This window comes from Epinephelus lanceolatus, chromosome 20 (assembly GCF_041903045.1).
Source record: "Epinephelus lanceolatus isolate andai-2023 chromosome 20, ASM4190304v1, whole genome shotgun sequence".
NCBI classification, from domain to species: Eukaryota; Metazoa; Chordata; class Actinopteri; order Perciformes; family Serranidae; genus Epinephelus; species Epinephelus lanceolatus.
In genome coordinates, this window is record NC_135753.1 from 16,482,549 (window position 1) to 16,505,355 (window position 22,807).

At 41.6% G+C, this 22,807-nt stretch overlaps 1 protein-coding gene across 1 annotated transcript in view; it reads left to right on the forward strand.

Annotated features, from left to right (window-relative positions):
• Positions 1–22,807, forward strand: part of fam49bb (family with sequence similarity 49 member Bb) — a 46,612-nt gene that overhangs the window by 5,724 nt on the left and 18,081 nt on the right. The window contains exons 2-4 of the mRNA XM_033639347.2: positions 7,955–8,046; positions 20,205–20,287; positions 21,411–21,532. Of these exons, the coding sequence (XP_033495238.1) occupies positions 20,215–20,287; positions 21,411–21,532 (195 nt within the window). The 5' untranslated portion in view covers positions 7,955–8,046; positions 20,205–20,214. The remainder of the gene's footprint in view (positions 1–7,954; positions 8,047–20,204; positions 20,288–21,410; positions 21,533–22,807) is intronic.

Sequence of the window (22,807 nt, forward strand, 5' to 3'; positions counted from 1 at the left end):
TTCGCCTCTTGAGTACACATACTCCCCCTTCCATTGCTATTGCATGTCTGCTCTTGTCCATAAGCAGATCATGAAATGATGACATGTATGAGTCAGTCAGTAGGAAAGGCTGACTGTGCCCCCCTTTTTTAAAGTAGGTCTGCGTGTTTCTGCACACAGCTGAATTATTGGAGAGCTGATATCACACACGATGTCACCGTCTACTTTAAAAGTTGAAAAATGACTGCATGCTTTTATTAACCTTATGAAGAGCCCCCGCTGCTCTGAGATTCATTTAATAGTTTGTTGATTAACACATGCCGACTGTTTTGCTGTTAAACAAGCAGAGAAAGATGGTCTGTAGCAGCTGAGGTCCTAGCTGTGGTGATTTGTGTTTGCAGCCTTTGGCAGTGGCGAGTAATGTACTTTTGATGTGTGTCTCTGATGTGTATGAGTCAGTATGTGTGCCAGTTTCTGATCTGCAGCGCTGGCTGTGCTGGTAGGCTCGAGCATTCCTCTCAACTTTCTCACTTCCATCCTGTGATGTTGGCTTATCTGAAGCCCTGAGCTCGAATATAATGAGAAGAGAGAGCAGTCTCTGTTTTTGTCCTGTAGGCAGTCCATCCAAAGGACTCTAGCAGGATGCTTTCATTTGTTGCTCACCGTATGCAGCAGCAGCATCTTCAGAGTAAATGTGATACAAAAGCAAAGTGGACTTTGCATAGATGATCTCAACATGACGTTATGAATAACCCATTCAAAAGGAAATAAAGGTCTGTGTGCCCCTACCCCCACACCTTTCACACATGCACAGAAAAACCCCTCAGGCTCAGATCTGAGAAAATCTACAGAGAAAACATCGGAGATCAGGATCTGTTGATTTTCTCTTTTGACTGCAGTTAAATAATTTTTCAATTGTCCTGCTGTCTTACAAAAATACAATAATATGATGACGATTTTATTATGTCAAACCAGGCAGGCATGAGATCCTCATGTGGCCGCCTACACGTCAGTGGACACACAGAGTAGGGGTGTTGCCACAGATGGCAGATCAGCATGTTAGAAATTCAGCTTTTGCATGAAACTGTTGCCATGCCTGCTGCCCCCGCACCAAACCTCCACCCTCACATGGTGATAAGACTGTCAGACAAACCTGTCCTACTTTTTACCCCAACTGCCTGTGCATTAATTAAACTGTCTAGATTTAGGAAAGGATGGATGAAAAAATGTCAAAAGACTACTTATTTTTAGCTCCATATTTAATAATATATATCATAGTGATGCATGTTGTTCTGTTTTATCATGAGAACATTGCTCTTATAGTCAAAGCTGCAGAAACCTGGACCAAAGGAGGAGAACTTCCTACTAATAGCCAAAAATGTTCATTTTATATTGTCTATACAGCACACAGGGCTCTTTATATGGGGTTTTATTTTGCAGAACAAAATGAGAAGCAATTTCAATGTTGATATAGAAATAAAGATTGCATTATTTAAGATATTTGCATGGTAATTGCATTACATGGTGTAAACCAGTTTTGACTCTAGCTGAGATGCACGAGCCCTCAGCAAGTCATCTGTTGTGACATTTTGGTTAGGGAATCTCCCGGTCCGTGTAACTGATCTGTGGAGGTTTCTCCTAATGAAATGATTTTCCACAGAGGCTCGGCTGTGCTCTGTGGGCTTCAGAGACTCAGTCGATAATATCCCTCCTCAGCCCCTCAGCTCTGGCTCACCAATAGAGACAGGGGAATATAAGTTGTCATGGCAACTTATATTGGAAGTTTTACTCAGTGGTACTGATATACCACAACGACCTGTTGAATTTAGACTGTATCCCAGTGTCACTTGCTTCAGTTTGGTTTCCTTTAAAAAAAGTAGTTGATCTACTAACTGTGTAGCCTACATTAAAGGTCCAGTGTGTAGGATTAGGGGAATATATTGGCAGAAATGGAATATATATGTATGTATAATCACCTGAACGTAAGATTTTCTTACATGTTTTCTTTACTCTCTGTATATGGAGCGGGCATGCTGAACAGGGTCGGAAAAATACTGATTTGCAACATGAAACTGCTTTATTCAGTGTTTTTACCTGTTTTCATCACCTTGTCTGTTTGCTTCGGAGAGGAAGACACCTCTGTGGATAATTAGGCTTACAGTAAAAACCTCCTGAACAATGAACACTGAAGGAATCCTAACTGGGAGAAGTTTCAGCTGGTTGCAGTCTGCAGTTCCCACCACTAGATATCACTAAGTCCTACTAACTATTCCTTTAAGAGTAAGACTAGATTTCAGTTTCCAGTATCTGGTAAGGCTGTGTGATACCATACGTATAGATATGTTTATTTACTGGATTTTTTGCTGCTGATGTTTGCAGACTCATTAGTTGTACTTAAATACGTATTTTTTATACTTTAATGTTGCTTGTATTTTGAAATGATAGTGGCTGGATTCTTATTGTTGAATATTTATTATCCCTTACATTCATGCCTTTTTCTATTTTTTGTAAATACATGTGAAGATTTAATAAGAAGCACCATTTGAGGATGATGCTTTTGCAATTTTGTCAGGCTTGCATGATGACAATAATGTTCTAGAAATCTTAAAAATCATGAAACAGGGGTTGTGATTCAATGTATTGTGATAAATAGTGATACTGTAAGCAAGGTGAAATATTTGCCCAGTCGTCAGAGGAGAATTTTGGCGTTGTATGTTTTTGTAGTCCACAAATATGTTACATTTGTGCCTTTCCTAAATGTCTTACCAGTGTTTCTAAAGTGATGTATTCTGATTAAATGTTTATGAGCAGATGTCATCAGGAAGATGGTGGATAATGTGATGCCTAGGTGAGATGCCTGCCAAGCTGCAGATCACTGTGTGACACCAACAAACAAACTGGTGGCCTTGTAGCAACCCGCCTGTGATTCAAGGGTTTCAAGCAGCTTTTTAGCTGCCTAATGTGGGTATTTTTTAGCAACTCGACACAGTAAGCATTTTTTTTTTTACTGAGATATTGCAGTGTTTCCTGCCAGGATAGTCACACGAAAAGCATTTATTTTTATTAACGGTTTCTCCAGCTGTGATTGTGCCACCAAAACCTGGTATTTTACACCAAATCGTTGTCTTTTTCTAACCTATGCTATCCTATTGTCAGTGTTGTGTATCCCTTAAGATGTTCTGAACTGAACTCATCTGCCAATTGAAGTACACCCAGTTTAGACTAATCCAAAATACAACAGTCTTGCAATAAACTTACCTTGACCCTTTTGTAGATGGTAGTTCGTGGTGCTGTTTAACTGGTGTTTCTGATATTTTGTCCACCCCATTTACACCAGTGTGGTTAGACTAAATAAACTGGTAAGTGAGCATGTATTATGTATGTGTGTGACAAATGGACATGTCCCACATATAGATCCTATTGATTACCTCAGTGGTCTGCTCTGTAGTCAGACCCGGCACTCGTCAGTAGCACACATGGTCTACAGCAGGCTCACACATGTTGGCTCACATTTATTGACCCCTTCATGTGGTGGAGTCAATTAAAACCAAACAAATGTTTGTGGCATGTTGACGTACTGCTGCTTCAACCTCCAGATATGAAAGCACAGATTAAAATATATCTTTGCCACTCTGAGCTTTGTTGTTGAGATGTTGCTGCCTCATAAAACAGCTCTTGTACACAAAACTCACAAATCCAGTTTTGCTATGTACGTAGCTACCGTTCAAGACAAAGCAAAACAAGGAAATAAGTCTTTGAAGCAGCAGGAAGTTAGATCAGAGAAAACTTGACTGAGCAGCGATGATTTATTGCCTCTGATGCTGTGGGAATAAAGCAATATCAGACTAGTTGTGTTGGTAAACATGACCATGCTGTGTGCAGTTTACCAAAGTTTTGTTGTGTAATTTTAAGGGTATTGCAGTTCAGATTTCTCTTCACCCCTAAATTGCTGCCATTACTCATCTGCTCCCATGACTTGATCTTTACTCAGACGACCTCTTTCAAGTTTTTGTGAGGATAAATGACTCCTCACGTGACGAGTGGATGTCTCCACGGTAATTGAGACACAAAACAGTGAACCCCCCACAGTGACGCGGGTTAACTGGGCTGTAGTGGTTCCCCTGGATTTAATTGTTGCTTGAAGGGACACACACATATACACACACAGTGCCACCTTATGATCTCATCATGTGGGTCTTTCCCACAGTAGCTCTGAGGTAAATGACAGTATTCCTAAAAACAGTTTGGGCCACAAACCTAAAGAGCATAATAATGGTATGAGTAGCACAGTAGTGATGTTTGTCATTTGACACAGTGTTGCTAAAGGAACATTCAGAACATTAATATGGCAGTAAATCTATTTGCTATGTAAAGATATTGTGAAGTAATGGCGTCCTGAGCAGAGAATTAAGTCACACTTCCCCTGTGTGTGTTGTAATCTGAGCTTCTTTGATGCAGTAGACAGCCTGGCTGCACGTGCATGTTAGTGCATGTTAGTGCATTTGAGTCCCTGTGTGTCTGTATCCCACTGGCTAGCTAATGGTCGCTGCTCTGCACTGTGCTCTTTAACTGTTGTCCTGACCCACAATGGCAGGGCTATCGCTGCAGATGCACAAGGCCCACCCACCCTCTGATCCCCCCAAAGTAAAAAATGTTTGCTCTGTCAGCACTGTTGCTGTTGTTAGCACTGTTTGCACCATTAGTGCCAGCCCCCGCCATTGTAACTCCCACATCCATGTTTGAAGCTCAGACTCTGAATGTCACATTCACCTCCTTTGACACTTTCATATAAACTGATTGAAGATCCTGGAAAGAAATTACAGACAATATGTTTCTCACTGTTACAGAGATGGAGAGCTAACAATCAGCATGTTAGCATACTGACATTAGCATCAAAATCCAGCATGCTGACCATAGACTGTTTAAGATAATGGGCGTAGCTACCGTGATGTCAACCACTGGTTTGTGGACTTCTGTTTTAAAGCTTCAAGTTGGGCATCTGGCTATTGCCATCTTGGTGTTTTTGGAGCCAGAATTGACCATATTTGGACAAGAGGGTGGAGCTGTGGAGGAGTGAGGGGTGGATCTTACTCATAGACTGTAGCGCAAGTGGCCCAGCCCTTAATTATGCATAACTTTAAGCCTAAATAAAATGTAAATGGGTTAAATATAAAAAAATTAAATATAAAAATTCATCCACCATACAGTTGTCATAAAGGGGGAAATTAAATATAGAAACCAAAACTGTTTTTGTCCCAGGCTGTAAAAATGTTTATTGCTGCTGTTGGATGTTTTAACATGGCACTTTCGCATCGACTTCATTTTTCAGCCCCGGGGGAACTTGCTGCTTGATGCTGATGTTAGCATCAAAGATCAGCCTCATGAAAAGCATGGCTGTAAACTCTTAGTTTTGTTGGCATAAACAAACGCATCTTGTTTGGTATTCTTAATTTTTTCTTTCTTAATGTTATGAACTTATGTAATTTATGTTTGGACAAAAGAAAATGAGGATCTTGGTTTCTTTTGTTCAGTAAAGTAAAAGTACGGATTCTAAAAAAAACACAGTTTTGGAATTGGTACCAAAAGTCTAGTGTTGCCAAAAATAGATGATACATATCGATTTTAAACGTTTTCAACATTCATTTTCTACTTTATTGATACACTGGTACCAGCTACTGCAGTCAGTCTGCTGTTCTCTGCACCTAATCAGCAAGAGAAAAGTTGTCATATGTTTGAAGGTATTGAATCAAAGTTAGAAATTTCAGTATTGTGACAACACTACTCAGGTATGGTATTGGGACTAGTAGTGGAAAAATTCCAAATTATATCCATTCAACTTTATGATAGCCCCACAAGATATGTAATTTATTTTAAAGAAAGTAAATAAAAAAATAATTAAAAAGCTAAAATTTCTACTCTTTTTCAACTTTACAACCTTTTCCAGCTTGAAGAACATGAAATCATACAAACAACACACATTACTTGTTTTGACTCCATCATTCTAGTAATCTTGCTTTTGTGTATTGAGGTAATTTCATAAAGAAACATTAAGTCCCTTCTTTTGTGTCTCCTGAAATCCTCATGTGGTGCTCCACAGTACTGTAACCCCGTTAACCTCATGTGCTCATTCAAGGGATGATTTGGCCTTATGTTGTGGCCCCCAGCTGTAGGCATGATGCATAGCTGACTCTCATGATGCCCTGCAGCAGATGTCACCCAGAATGTCCCCTGTGTCATGTCAGCTGTAATGGATTAGAAGCAAGACATGGTCAGTTTGCATGAAGGGAATCCTCTGTCACAAGGAGGCAAAAGAACAAAGACTGTTACGTCGTTGTTTTTCAGATTCTTTTACCTCAGCATCTAGTCTACTTCCTGCTTTTACTTTTGTAGTCTGCCCTTTTCACATTGTCTTATTCAATCGTGTTACCGTCTCTCCCACAGCTCTCGGAGTCCCTGTGGGTTTAAAGTTTCAGGGTTTGAAGTCTGATCACATTCATGCATGACCAACACCATGCATTTGTATGCAGGCTGGCGCAGAGAGCAGTGCCGTGGACCTAATGGTCTCACAGTCTACTGAGCTTGTACTCTCATTCAGGGCTTGTGAGCAACTTGTGAAATGAACTTGTGGCTTAAAGAAACTGTACTGAATCTTTAATCTGGGGCGACTCTTGTCTCACTTCAGGCTGAAACTACGTGTGTGTTTTTCGATCACAAACATTTGATTGCCTTTTCCAACTCTTGTTCACACAGAATGAAAAGACATAAATGTGAGCCTGACTGAGTCAACTGTGTTGCTAAGCTCTTACAGGAGGGCGCAGGGAGCCTAAAACCTGAAGTGAATCAGAGGAAGTGTTACACAATAGGAAGTGGTGTGGGTTTTTTTTTTCATGTCCGTCTATTTGTTCCATGTTTTATAAAAACTCTGCAATTAGCCCATGTTTCACAAGGAAGGTAGGACACAAGAACAACCCAGTTATTGCATCCTTAAAATGATATCGTCAGGCTTTCTATAATGTTCCCTTTTGTGTGATTTTAGTGTTTTATCACCCATTTTAAAAGGGAACTTGCAGTTAGATGCAGTGTTTTGTTAAGGGTGTGACCAGTATTTGTGAAGAGTGTGCTAGTTTGTTCAAGTGTAATTTGTTCCGCTGATAATGCCCAAAAGGAAGCAGTCTTGTAGGCACTTGAGACAAACGAGAGGAAATGGATGTTTTCAGTGATTTTTTTTTTCTGTGCATTTGTGTGTTTTTAGAATTAAGCATTTTATTTGCAGATGGCTTCATTTTGTGAAACGATGCCACACTGTTGTCTCTATCAGTCAGTGTTTGCATTAGTGCCTGAAATCCTCCTTTTCACTCTATATAGTTATACATTTTAAATGCCTCTGCGCCGGACATAGCTGTAGCTGGACTCTGTTCATCTCGTTCTTGTGAAGATATCTCAAGAAAGACTTCAGGGAATTTCTTCAAATTTGGCACAAACGTCCATCTGGACTGAAGAATAAACGGATTAGAATTTTTTTGGTCAAAGGTCAAGGTCACTGTGACCTCACACTTTGGCCTCAACTCAAGAATTCTTGTACTAATTATGACAAAACTTCACACACATGTCTAATAGGATAAAATGATGAAGTGATAACATTTTATATCCAAAAAGTCAAAGGTCAGATTCACTGTGACATCATAATATTCTGCATAAAGCACTTTTCTGGCCACGACTCTATGTCATATCACTGTGACAGAAGGGGAGACATTTGATCTGATGCTTAATTGGTAAAACTAATCTTTGATGCCTACCTTGAAACTGTGCTTGTTTAGATCTTACGTTCATCTGGGCTGATAATATGTGTGAAGCATCCATGTTTTCACAGACATACATGTAAACTGTAAGAGAAATTTAACTGGTACGCGGAGGCATACAACCGTTAATTCTAGTTGCATTGCATCTGATGTGTTACTGTTGACCTGTGTTTCAGAGACTGACCTCTGGTGGAGGACTGTGACCCGGGGCCACCTGCCAGGCTGGGCCTCCCTGCTCCTGACTGACAGTCACACAGCTCCACTGCTGGTAAGTCCTTGTAGCAAGTTGTACTTCTGGAGAAGGCTTGTTTTTAAAGGAGTCATTTCAGGCTGCAACTAATTATTGTTTTCATTATCAAGTTTCAGTTATTTGTTTGGGCTTTAGTGTCAGAAAACAGTGAAAAATGTCCAAAATCTGAAGATATTTGATCTACTGTAACATAGGACACTCACACCTGAGAAGCTACAACCAGCTATTGACTGAAAAAACAATTACTCATATATTAAAATTGTTGCTTTTTTATTTTCTAATGATTAGCTAATCGATTTATGGACTAATTGTTTCAACTCTAGCTTGTTTCAAGAGTGTCTCAAAGGGAACTTTAGTATTTTTCAACCTGGTTCCTATTTTCCCATGTTTTAGTGTCTAAGTGACTAATGGGAACAACAGTATTGGTCTAGTATTGAGCGAGAGGCCTGCAGCTGCCAGCAGTGAAACAGGCAGTAATTTAACTACTTGAGGCATGTTTGCACCGTCAATTTACATCCACTAAAAGTGCTTGTTTTTGCCACTGACAGGCTCAGTGCTCAGTGCTCAGTTGCTTGGTGTGTTTTTGGCTTAAGATCCCTTTTGTTTAACCAGAAACAGCCCCGCAATCGCTATCTCCAAACCTTACTCCATTTAAATTAACAGTAGTTTTATCATTGTAAAACACACTTCATTCAGAGTTGACCGAAACAGAATAAAGCCTACAAGAACTGTTTTGGTTCCTCTTTCCTCTGTTTCGATATTCACCATCTCTGGTTTGGTTAATATAAGCCCTTAACTCATCTGGATAGATGTGAATATATACTGACTTTCTACACTCTAGAATTACTGTATTTTTAAATGGAGTCTGGTTGGTTTGGTGATGGTGGTTTCAGGGCTGTATTTGGTTAACAAAAAGGATCTTACGCTTGAACAGAGAAGTCTGTCTCTGTAGGGATCCTTTCCATAATGTTGTCAGACACTCAGAATAACAATCTGAGCCTGTCAGTGGCAAAAACAAGCACTTGTAGTGGACATAAATTGATGTGCAAACATGCCCTGAGACTTCTCATTGCAGCCTGTTTCATAGCTGCCACCTACAGTAGTAGTGCTCAGTACTAAACCAGTTTTAGGTGTTGTTGTTCCCATTAGTCAGTTAGACACAAAAACTTCTGAAAATAGGGTCCAGGTTGAAAACTACCGAAGTTACCCTTACAGTAATATTTACATCTTTACATGTACATTGAGTTGTTCGTCTCGTTAATATGATAAAGAGAAATTTCCACGACTGATAATTCTTTAATGTACATACCAGCATGTTGGTATTGTTCTAAGACTTGGAAAGAATGTCAACCTATCCTCTAATTCCAACTCCACAAGCTGCATGTCTGTATTCTGTTCATCAATGCAAAGTTTGACCGTTTGAACTATTTTCATACTGTAAGCTTTCCTTTTCCACTCCAGATAACCATCTACATATCGGCTGTTATTTGTTTACATGTCTATTTATATCTGCTCAAGGACATAACTCCTATCTGATCCTAATTTGAATCAACTGCAACGTTTGAAAAGCAGGTTGTTGAGAATAACAACCGAAAATACTCTACGGCAGGCTTGTTTGTGCGCCTGCATTTCTCCCTTTGTTTCAAAGCAATTTGGGTCATGGTGCATAGTGAAGGGCTTTGAATGAATAGAGGCATTTCTCTAAATGGCAGTTGAGTCAGTTACCTTGTTTTCTTTCCACTGGTGTTGTTTTCCATGTAATGTGGGCTCAATATAGGTAGGAGGGAAAAATCACACAACTGTTGGTGGAAATGTCCAAATGCAAGTTGCATGTTAAATGGCTTGCACTCTAATTTCGCACCTCATATACCTTTACCCCAGACCTCAGAAAATACAGCTCCTTCAGTTTTCAGACTGACTACAAAAATAGATACAGGTCAGGTCAGATTTTTTAGGGGAAAACATGTAACTAGGACACTCTCGGCCTCAGTTTGAATGCAACATCACATGGCTCTCTATGGACATTGTGCCCCAGCCGGTGGAGAATCAAACCTTGCCAGAAATGCCCCTTGTGTGTCTCTTGAACTCCCACACTCTGAAGAAAAAATAATGAAGGGGAAACTGGAACACTCACTTAAAAATCATCTTAAATGCTGTAGAAATCCTTTCAGCTTCAAGACAGACTCTCCCTACTTGCTTTAGGTAATCATGTGGAGGAAGAAGAAGCACACTCACCTAGTTTAACTCCTCATGAATCACCCACGTAGAAAAAATTACAACTTAAGTGGAAATCATCACCTTATCTGAGGTTCAAACATGAACAAAAACCACTTTCCGAGCTGTAGTTGGGTGCACTGATACAAAGTAGACATGTCATTATGTAAGAACGCCTGTGGTATACCTATTATAGTCTTAATGTGCCATTCTGTGGGTGTATGTGTAATGCTTGCTCAGGAAATGAAGTGCATTGTGGGCCATAAAAAGGAGTTGAGTAATGTAGGTGCTCCCAGCTTCCTGCCCCCCCTCTCAAGGCCAGAGTGTTTATGTAACTACAGGGCACAGGGTCACCACTCACACGACAAGCTGGCAGCTCTGACATGAGACTCGCCACTTGCCAATTATGTTTGACATATTTTTTGTTTCATTTAATAGTTGATTACTCTGTGGTGTTGGTGTGTAGTGGTTTTAGACTCATTTTAGAGCAGGTTTTCTATTTTTTAAGCAGGGTTTTACTAATATTTCCTGCTCACCTCAAAAGGAACTATTATTATTTTTGCTCTCAGGTTGTCTTTTTTTCATTTCTCCCCTGCTTGCATGTCTGCCCATCCCTGTTGTATTTTCCTCTGTGTCTCCTTGGAGATTGTTACCATGACACACAGCTATCATTCGATTGGCTAAGCTCTGGTGCTGGAATTCTGTGCCGGTTTGACAGCTAAGCCTCAGGTGGTACATATATAGGATCACTAAGTCAGTGTATCCCCAGAAGAGGTCTGTGGTCTGTATGCGTGTGTGTGTGTGTGTGTGTGTGTGTGTGTTTGTGTGTGTGTAGGCTAATGCCGAGCTACCGTGGTGCCCTAGTGAGATTCAAATCCATTCACTGAAATAGCCTGAATGGCAGAGCTATTTTAGTTAGCACGCAGTACACAACCCTGTGGCAGTACAGGGGTGCAGCAGACGTGTTGCATTATAAGCGGAGAATGGAGCTGAGCTAATGCAGCAGGCCGAGTTTTGTGTGAATGTATACAGGATGGATTAGCCTCGCTAAGCCAGGGGGAGGTGTGGTGCAGTAGCCTGAGGTGAAGCTTTTCTTGGCTCGCCTGTTGCTATGATCATAACTGGGTCAATAGTGCCCCCAGCTGGTGAAGTCTAGTAATGCTATACCTGTGGAGATGGTGGCTTATACACAGATTTTTTTTTTTTTAAATTTTGTAAGAATTACAGCTCTAAAATGGGATTCCCCAACTCACTGCTCTATCTGTTATTTGGTTTTTGGCAGCAAGTATGCCATTAAATGCACAACAAAAAGTTTGGCCCATCAATTTCGAAGGCATGCTTTAATAGTGTGGAAATATCAGTTGCACCACTCTTGACTCAGCATATGGAAGACGCCCAGCCCCTCTTGACCTCACCCGCTGAGCAGGTAATTTGAGACGATATGTCTGAGTGAGTGTAATATGTAGAGTGGCTTGTTATATCAGCTAAAAGCTCCCAGCTTCTCCTTGGTTATCTATTATTTATGCCACTGGAGGGCTGACACTGTAACTTCCCGCCCAGGTTCCCTTAAGGAGCAGGTCAGGCTGCTGCCATTCCTCTGCAGACATGTTGGGAAGCCTTAATGTCTGGCAGATCAGGATGAAACATGGCATGGACATTTAGTCTGCAGAAATGTTATTTTAACTTTGTGCATTTTACCCTGAAATGGCTGCATGTGAACACTGGATGGTGCTCTTACATCAGGCATCAGTGCTGCTTCCCATCCCGCAAAACTGACCTGTCGACTTGAGTTAGAAATTCATTTTATTTTGCAAATAATTCTAATAAATTCTGCAGCAAGATTCTTCTCAACAAGTCATTTCACTGTAATTGCTCTCGTTTGCATTTATGCAATTTAGACTAAGCTTTCCTGAAGCTTGCATGTGATGGCAAAAAGGTTTGGGAGTGGTCTTCCTCACCATTCACTCCTCGTGCATAGTGGTTCGCATCCTCCAGATGGCACTCCTCTCTTACTGAATGAAGATTCTGGTACTCCTCAATCTGACACTCATCATCCATCCAAAAACCTCCACTGTGCCCCACCCAAAATCCTGTTAGGGTAACACTGTGCAGGAAAAAAAAGCATTCAAGATGATGCTCTGCTGTATTTCTTTGAATTTTTATTTCAATTTAAATCAGGCTTTAATTTTGCTCAGCAACCACTTATGTAAGTCTGAATGCTCATCCTTTTAAATCTCACTCTGTCAACACTCTGAGTGAGATTTAAGGACGCAGTGACGTCAGTGAGTCAGTCAGAAGGTCACTCGAGTAATGATGGTTTCAGGGCTATTTTAGCAGAAGAATGGGAGTTCTGTGTTTGAATAGGTTTAGGAGGCAGCTGCCCCGAGGGAGGTGCTGCTTAGACCGACGACAGTGAGTCAATATGCCCCCCTTAATGATTTCCCAACACATCCTAGAAAGGAGTCAGAGGACTCTCAAGGGCAGGGTGGGGAGGGCTTCCTTCAGAGGCAGATGTTCAGCGGATGGAGCAGAAAATCAAAGTGGTGAAATTGGGGTAGAGTTCTTACAAACACCATGATCTGGTTTTACAGGACTCTTTAGATGTATCTGTCACAAAATATATCCAGGCTATTTTAGAAATGGAGCAGCATCTTCACTTGGGATGATCATATAAGGCCCCTGTGGTGTTGATGCTTGCTAGCTGCCCTTTTTCCAGTTAAATGCATTGATGTGAAATTAACATCAGGACGAGCTGTCAGCATGTGTGTGTATGTGTGTGTGTGTGTGTGTGTGTGTTTTGATGGTAAAAAGTGTTGTATTGCTGTGACTGAAGAGCAGCGCTGAGAGCCTCTTCATAGAGCTCCATTTCAATGGAACCAGCGTTTTAGCTGACTCTTGTGTATGTGCCTGTTGCCATGGTTTCCAACTTTCATCAGGTGCTGTCCAAAGAGAGGGGCTAAGCTGAGGATGAGGCGCTCCCACTTTCATCCTCCTCTGATCTGCCTCTCTGGACAAACTGCCGGTTTCGCGTGTTCGTTTCCATGTGTGCCGATCGGGTTCATCACGGCTGCAGGAGTTGTTTTTAGCGAGGGAATATTTTTAGCAGCCTGTGTGGTTGCGGGAGTAAGATGAGACAGCTGATACTGGATGTCACCTCATGTATCACAGTCGGTTGTAATGATTTAGTCATCCTGTGAGGTTTGTTTTGATTTGCCAGAATCTGGGTGAGGGGGGCATTAGCTGATGTTTGCAACAATACAGGGGCGTGGCTACGAAGTAATCGAGTTCACCCCCATAAACAAACAAATGGCAACCCCCCCCCCCCCTTCTTTCCTCCCCCTAAGCCATTTTTAGTCAGCTGTGTGGGATTGGCAGGAGATGGTCTGGGGTGAGGAGATGTGGAGTGGGGGGAAGGTAGGAGGAGGAGCAGGGGCGGTATAGGGTGGGGTGGGGGGGGCGGGCGCATGCCAGCCCCATTTGGGAAGTGCTCCCCCATTTTCTGCCTGTCGAATCGGGCCAGTGTCAGCGAGCTCCGGCGGGTCCAGGTCTGGCCGAGTGGGCTAATGCGATGTGGCGTGTCACCCGGGGAATCTAGGTCAAGTTTAAAGCTGCCTAGCTCTGCCCGCCTCTGCTGCAGTGTGACGCCTCACAATCCCTCCCCTTAAACGCACACAGTAATATTCAGCACACGCCCTTACCTACATGTATTATTTTATTTAAACATGACATATAGACAAAAATGAGACATGCATTTTCCTTTCTGGACCCACATAATCTCAGACATAAACCCACATACACCCTGCTGCCTCTCCCCATCCCCCCCCTCCACACCCCAGGCAAGCTCTCAGCCTCTCCACGGCGGGGCCCACGTGATGCTCCGCGCTGTGTCTGCACCCAGTTGGGGAGGGGAGGGCGTTGTTTTTCTTCCATAGTAAAGCAGCAGGGCACGTGGATCCTCATGTTGCAGCCGAGTAGTGGAATGTCAGCAACTATCCCTCCCTTACATTAGCCAGCCATCAGCCCCCGAGCCGTTTTTGTAGGACGTTGCCGCAGTGCTCGGTTTCAGCTGTGCCCTCCTTGTTGAAGGGGAGGCACAGAGAAGGCAGTGCCATCCAGAGGTCAGGCTGCTGCATGGGCGTGGCACTGTTTTGGTGTCTTTACCAAAATAAGCCTCAACCTCACTGCACTATCTGCACCTATCTACAAATATTTGCAATTTTTTTGCCTCTGTAAATCCAGCATTTTATCATTTTATTGGTGATTTTACTGTTACAAAGTGACAAATATATCATCACATTCAGCTGCAATCAGAATATAATAATGTGTTCAAACTCATCAGTGTATGGTTTAATTTTGCAGTATATTTTCATTTTAAAAATGAATGATAATGTGAATTTGCTGAGCTGCACAGAAAAAAAACATCAAATCACACTGAATCACTAAGTGCTCAATAGTGGAATTAAATATTTCCCCATTTCCAGTTGACTTCACTCCTTGACTAATCCGCTGTTTTTGGCGCATTACCTCATCTGTATTAATATATTCATGTGCTTTCAAGTCCTACTACTACTGTACTCGCTCCTCACCCGTAGCTTGCCTCTGATTGGCTGCTGCAATGTTTTCAATGGCACCAAATTTTTTTTGACTCCATGGATACAGTGAGCTGTTGGGTAGATCAGCTCAGCCAATAGGAGAGCTGCGCGGGCTCCTGCTTGTCAGATTCTGCCCCTGGCCTTAGAGGCAGCCCTCCCTCCCTTGCTGCGAGCACGCGATGGCTCAGTGGGGGGGTTCAAAACAACAACAAGGCTGTCGTCGGGCTCTCTGTGGTGCCCCGGACATGCCAGCACTACTGGGTACTACTACAGCCACTGAGAGAGGGGGGGGGGGGGGGGGGGGGCTTCAATTCCTCAATCTCCCTGCTGATACAGTATCTGTGTACTCTCAGCCAGCACTTTATCCTCTCACTTCTCTCTTACTACGCTATCGCTAAGCAACCAGTTACTCAGCTACTAACACATCATGTTTTGAATTTATCTATAAAGGAAGGGTTGTCATCATTCAGTAAGAAGTGCATATGAGTTGCATGTTTTTGTAATCTGTAAGTGCTTCTCAGGATGAAAATTAAGTGGAAGAGCCGGATATTAAAAGCTGTAAAATGTATGAATAGCTCTTTTTCTGGTACACTTGAAGATCCTCTGCTGGACTTTGAAATGCAGCCACGCAAATCCCCGTCCTTAAAATGACCTCATTTCAAGCAGCACAAGGGAGCAGCGCTGGGCCTGCGAGGCTGCCAGTGCTTGCGTTGAAACACTGCGAGCCCTGGCAGCTCTGCCAGCCAGCCGGTTGGTCGGCCTCAGCCTGCGAGCTGCTGAAAGGTGGCGGTAGAGGACCAGAGGATGCCCCGGCAATGATGGGCAGTGCCCACATCATCCAGCAGGGTGAGGTCAGTGACAGCTCTCATCCCTTCTGAGGCTGGATCAGGTGCTGCTGTCCGACAGCCAGTGAGGTGCCAGCGCTGGCACAGTCAGACATTCAGGTCACATTAGTGGAGGGTAAGAAGACGAGGCTGGACAGGGCAGGTGGGTCCTTGCAGGTGGTCACTGGGTAGCCTGAGTGACTAACAGTTGATAAAGTGGCTTTCGAAGTAAATAAAAATAAACACAGTTCACACAGAGTTTAAAAAAGTGGTGCTGGTTGCCAACTGTTTCAGGATAAATGGAGCGAATTTTAGTTTTTATAAATTAAACACAAGTAAAATGCTTAAATATTTAATTGAGGACATTAATTAACAGATTATATTAAAGTCAAAAATAGGGCTGCATCCAACAGTAGGTTTAATTATCGATTAATCTGCTGACTCACTTTTCAATTCATAAATTAGTCATTTAATCTATAAAATAACCTTCCCAATTTCCTAGTCAAGTTAGGGCTGGGTGATATTAATCAAAAAGCAGTATACATGATATAAACGCATTTATGTACCGCAATATTAACCTATCTTGATATAAACAGTATCTTGTCATCCTATATCTTGTTTGAAAATACATCAATATACCTTGAAAAATCAATAAAATGCCCAGCACTAATCCAGTGTGACATCTTTAAATGTCTTTTTTGCAGAATGAAAGTCCAAAACTTGGAGGTATTCAGTTTACTGTCATAGAAGACTAAGAAAATCGGCAAATATTTACATTTAGCAAACAAACAATAGAATTTTGGGCCTTTTTGCTTAAAAAATGTACTTAACTTAGCAATTAATTGATCATCAAAATAGTTGCAGATTAACTGTTTGCTGCTCAATTCATTGTTCCAGCTCTAGTCAGAAGTAGTCACTCATAGTCAATCTGTGTTCTGTGAGAACCAGAGGAAGCATTAACGTGTCAAAAGCGCTGCATGCTCCTTAAACATCTATTAATACAGTGTTGATGAAGCACCTCGTTACAAGGAAGGTGGTTTTATAAAAATCTTTGTGTACTCAAACTCAACAGTCGTATAAAAATTGGCCACTCATCACTAATATTTTCTCTGTCAGAGTAAGGACATGACCCACTGCTAGATTTTCAAGTCACAAGACATGTCACCCCCCCTAACCTCACCCCCCTGATGGTGCATCTCATGCATTTTAAAACCTGCTCCATCTAACCCCCTGCTCCCAACTGCTGAGTGTGTACCTTGCTCTGTCGCAGCACCTCCCTGTCTCCCAGCATTACCTGTGTTGGCATGATTTACTCTGTCACCGCCGGCCCCTCACTCAGTCACTTCGGCTCTTCACCTGTCACTCATCTCAGATGACACCCGCCTGCCGAAGTTTAACCTCGTCATTATTATGCGTCGACTCTCCTCCCGCCCTCTTGAAGTACACCCTGTCCATCTCTGCTCTGTCACCAAGGGTTGAATCTGTCTGCATTGATGGAGCCTGTCACTGTTTCCCTCTACGAACTGCCACAGATCTCTGACTTGTCATATGTCAGTTGACCTTTGCTTCTGAGAGAGATCGGCTCGGTGCTTTCTAGGAGTGAGGAACACCCGAGCAGAGAGCTGTGCAGGGCTGTCACTTCTCATTGCACACATCACAGCTGAGGTGTGCGTTGAGTATGGATATACAGTAAATGTGTGTATCAGTGATGTGTGTGCCTCAGCAGGTAAGGTATGGGTGTGACAGCAATGTCAGTGTAGGGCTGCCAAACCTTGGACACACTGATCTTCCCTTTTTCCTCACTCATCCTCTTCTTTAACCTGCAAGTTGCCCGAAGTCAAAGTCTCATTTACAACAAGTATATGGCACATTTGTTGGGTCACTATCAGTAAAGATCATGTGTGATCATCAAGTGTGAAGAAGTGAAATAAAAGGTGTTAAAGTCTGTCAGGAAGGAGTGCGCTGTGTAAGAGGAATACTTAACCCCCCAAATGATCGTGTGTATCAACTACACACTACTTGTTACACTGAATTGATGAAGAAAAATGTTTTTCTCACATGCCTCGACAGTGAACCAAGAATCCAAATAATAAAGTTCTTGATGAATTGAGGTCATAAGGATCCATCTTAATCTGTGTTCTCTTCGAAGTCAGACTCTATTAAAAAAAAATGTGTTTAAAGTCACACAATAACATAAACAAACTACTGATCAAAGTAGCGGTAGACCAGCAGCTTCTGTGTTCAGTGAGGTAAAATTACTGTAGCATAGATAAGTTTCATTTTTAGGAAATGGCTGTCTGTTTGGGAAGTACTGAGATTACGACTGAATAAATGAAATTTGGTTTATACTGAATGGATTGTGTGAGAGTTGGTAAACTGATGTTTCGACATAGTTCTGTGGTTGTTTAACGTGGCCCCCTATGGCTTAAGTTCATCAAGAATTTTCTCTGTTTTTGGATTCTTTGTTTAACCAAAGGTATGCAAGTTAACAATTTTTTCTTCACAAATTCAACACATAATATGGGGTCGAATAATTGATAAACACATGGTCATTTTGGGGTTGAAGTATCCCTTTAGTTAAGGTGCTGTGTAGCAGTGGTCTGTTGGCTGATTAGTCATTTTTGGGTGAAAGTCCACAGGACTGCACGATGTTGTTTAAGTGCAAAGCAGTTTAAGGTCTGCTTTGGTTTCAGTGCAGGATAATGTCTTCTTCCTACACATGCATATCTATTGCTGAAATGATCAGTCGATTTTGATAATCAGTGAATAGCATTCATCAGTCCAAAGAGGGAAACATTAGCTGGTTTCAATCTCTGGTGTGAAGATTTGTTGCTTTTCTCTGTTTGTATTTAATTGCTGTATAGTGAATATCTTGGTTTTGTACTGCTTGTCACCCTAAGATTGGAAAATGTTGATAGCCATTTCTTTTATTTGTTTTTGAAAATTTGACATTTTTAGACCAAAAACACCCAACAGTAATTATTATACACTGTATATATATTGCTAAAATGATGTAGACATTATTCAGTCAGGGCTGCAACTAACAGTTATTTTCATTATCGATTAACCTTCTGATTTTTATGACAGCTGTGGCCAGAGGCATTATGTTTTTAGGTTGTCCAACATGATATTTCAGGAATGCCTTGAGGGAATTTTCTCGAATTTATCACAGATGTCCACTTAGACTGAAGAATGATCTGATTAGATTTTAGTGGTTAAAGGTCTCTGTGACCTCAGGAACTGTGAACTCAAGAATTCATACACTAATTATGGTAACATTTCCCACAATTGTCTAATAAAATAGAATAATAAAGCAATCACATTTCATTTCCAAATGATCAAAGGTCACCTTCACTGTGACCTTGTAATGTTCTCTGGCCATTACTCACTGTCATATCTGAGGAACAGAAGGGGAGACAGTTGGTTAAATGCAGAATTGGTGACACTTAATCTTGAGTGTCCACCTTAAAATTGTGCTGATTGTATAGATCTTCTGTGCTGCCAGAGGAAGATGTGTGAAGCATCCATGTTTTGGAATTTGTGGCTTCTTTGCAGCAACATCTGTATTTGAAGCATTGTTAACTGTCATGGCTACATATGAGTCTGGGCAGACATGGGTGTAAACTGTAGCTGCAGCTTGACTGGTTGTTGGAGGCATACAGCTGCAAGGGGGTAATTCTAGTTTTCACAATTAACCACTAGTTCTGTCTACAAACTAACGAAAGGTGTTCATTATAATTTTCCCAGAGCACAAAGTCTTTAAATTCCTTGTTTGTCGACCATTTCAGCTTCATAATAAGTAATTAGTTGCACTTTCATTTCTCCAGAATCAATTGTTGTCCAACATGACCAAACAGAATTCATATGCGTACTATGATATGACATATACAGTACTGTACAGACGCACTGTGCTCTCACAACAGATGTAAGTCACTGTGCCACATGTGCTGTATGTGCTGGTAGCATGTTAAATATTGATGTCATGTTTCAGCTCCTATCACAAAGACACTGCATTGCACTACCTGACTCTGAGTGAATTTCATATCATAGAAGGTCTAATTCACAAACAAACAGAAAATGGTCATAAATGGGGCTCTTTGTGTTTCTGTACGGCAGCTTCCTTTATAAAAGTTTAATGGGATGTGTCCTGTTATGTGTGTAGATGTGATTATATTTGATTTCCCTGCGGTGGCTCTTGAAATGGATTACTTTGCATAGCCTGTAAATGCTCACAATTGCTGGGAAGAAACTTAACAAAGCAGAAAAACAAACAGATTTTTTGTTATTTTGGGGGACTTTCTGGTCTGACATCTGGTTTGGCGAGAGCCTGGGCACAGGAAACACACATGGGAGGGAAGTCCAAGGGGAACGCTGGTATATGCGAGCAGTGGGCACATCTGGGGCACCACCGAGTTCACGCAGGCACCAGAGCAGTGAAGCAGAGCAGGAGTGAGGTGTCATGGATACAGCAGTGTTTCACCACCTGCTCACTTTTTTTTCTGCTGCGGTCCTTCATTTACTGACTTCTCTCTCTTCTCTTCAACAGGTATCGTAACATGGGGAACCTACTGAAAGTTTTGACTTGCACAGATCTGGAACAGGAGCCCAATTTTTTCCTCGATTTTGAAAGTGAGTTTCTTTTTTAAGTAATTGCTCCCTCTCCTGATATCGATCACGTGAATATCTTACCATAACATTATCAACTCTGAAATTCTTAAGTCTATTCACCCCGACTTATCTTTTACGCTAAGTTCTTCCCAGCGGCAAAAAGAATCAAATCTACCACTCGAGCTTCTGCACTTCCCATCAACCTGCCTCTTCCATGCTGGCATGTGTGGAGAATATCAATCAGGCAGCAGAGTTGCAGCAGAGCCCCCTCCCCAAATATAAAGCAGTGAAGTTCAGCTGCTGCGTAGCCTAAGGCCCCTCAACACGGCTTGATCCTGCACTGTAGTGTTCTCACACTTGGCAAACCCAGAGACTCAGTCATACCTTTAGAAGAAACAATGCCTCATGAAGCTCACTGTTTCTAGGTGATTTTTATATTAAAAGAATATCACAATTACATATCCGACACATACGTTCATGCAACACTCAATATTGTAGCGTTTTCTCTAAATTTCTCTGCATTGTAAGCACATTTTTAAGAATGCAATGTTACACCCTGATATCAGACCTCACAGAGGCTCACACCAAATGTATAAATGATGGTTTTTAAATGAATAATGCACAATAAATTACAATGCAAAATAAAAAATACCTTATACAGTAAAAAGACTGCTGCAGCTGCCAATGTGAGCTGTGTTATAGGTGTTTGTTCTGCAGGGCAGTAGGAGTTTACAGACATCACACTTGGCAAGGTGTTCTTGCTTCAGGTGGTAGAAAAGGTTCATAGTGTTCTTTGTGTTCTTCATTGCCACTTCTCTCCAAAAAAAAAAAAGTCTGAACCATCTCTACTCCCACATTTGTTACACAGTGTGTATGTGTGTATAACCCTTTTCATTTGTCTTCTCTTATCTTGTTCCATTTTCCTCCTCTCAGCCAGGAAATGGGCGGCGTCAAAACTTAAACGGGAAACGGTGGAAAGATGAGATTATTTCAGTGAACTTTCATTTGCATAATTGGAAGTTGCATATTAGACTTTCTATCATATCGGAGGATTTGATGAAGTTCCTAGAGCTGCCTTTTACTGTATTTTGAGCCCAGTGGCTCCCAATTGGCCCCGATGACCTTGTTGTTTCTCTCCTTGCAGATGCCCAGCCCACAGACGCAGAGCGAGAGGTGTGGGAGCAGGTGGACGTGGTGCTGAAGGACGCTAAGGGGATCCTGGACGAGCTGCAGGCGTACAAAGGAGCAGGGCAGCAGATCAGAGAGGTACACCTCCGATTGACAGACTGACATAGAGCTGTTGCTGGGTTAGGGCGGACTGCTGTGTTGACAAGGCGTGTAAGGGTTTCTGCATTAGTTTGTAGGGACAGTTTAAGTGCCTTTATTTAGAGCTTAAGAGGAGTGTAGGTGTTACCTGTATCTGGATCTGATTTTGTTATGATTCTTTGTCTTCAATAATGTGCATCATGTGTTACATTATTTATACTTGTTGCATGTGCCCTCTTCCCCAAACCTAGGGTGGTCTACAAGAGCAAACATGCTCCAACAGCCCAAATCATTTCCATTAGGAGAAACGTACTGCAGCTTCAGACACGATGCCAATTCAAAAACACATATGAAAATCCAAAACAAATACAGCAATGGAAATGTGCTGCACATAAAAAAAAAACTTGCTGCCGAAAGCCAAAACAAATATTAAAGGCAAACACGCCACAAGTACAGAAACAATGCAAATCAAAAACACACAAACCATGAAAATAAATTCAACAGAAATAACAAAGCGTATCTCATCAACGCAACTGAAATTTTTCAGGCCTCTAGGGGGAGCTCTAATGATAGTGTGATGCTAACGCTATCTACGTACATCTGTTAAGGACTAAAATCAAATGTAAAAAAAGAATACGTAACTTTTTATGTCACCCCTGTACTCCACTTTTCTTAATACTTAAAAAACAAACACACTCCCTGGTCTGGTCTCTCTCTCAGGTCAAAAATCAAGTAGTTTCACTTATAGTATTGCTCCCTCTAGAGGCCTGGAGGACTTTTGTTGTGTTGACAGGATAGGTAGGGTTTTTCTGTTTTAAAAAACTATTGCAAGAGACTGACTTCTTGTCTCAGTCTGTTTATAAGCTCTGACATATGAATAAAGCCCGACACTAGAGACATTTTTATTTTTTGCACTGTGTACTATTGGCATCCCATTTTTGGTTTAATGCAGACCAAGAGTGAACAATAGTAGTTTTGTGTTCAGCAGGGTGCAGTTGAATATCCTTTTAGCTTCAAAAATCAGCAGATTATAAAACTTTCAGGGTGAGTTCAGGAGCACAGAGTGAAAATTTGGTTTCATCTCATTTAGCTGAAAGAGATAAATATTCTCTTTTTAAAAGAGTCCTCCTACGACATCATCGGACTCACAATAGACAGTTAAAAAAATGATGCAGCAGAACCAAAGATATTGGCCTTTTTATTTCCTTATAAAATCTTTACCCAGTACATTACCCACAATGCCACTTACTGCAGGCAGTTTTGTCTCTGAAGTCC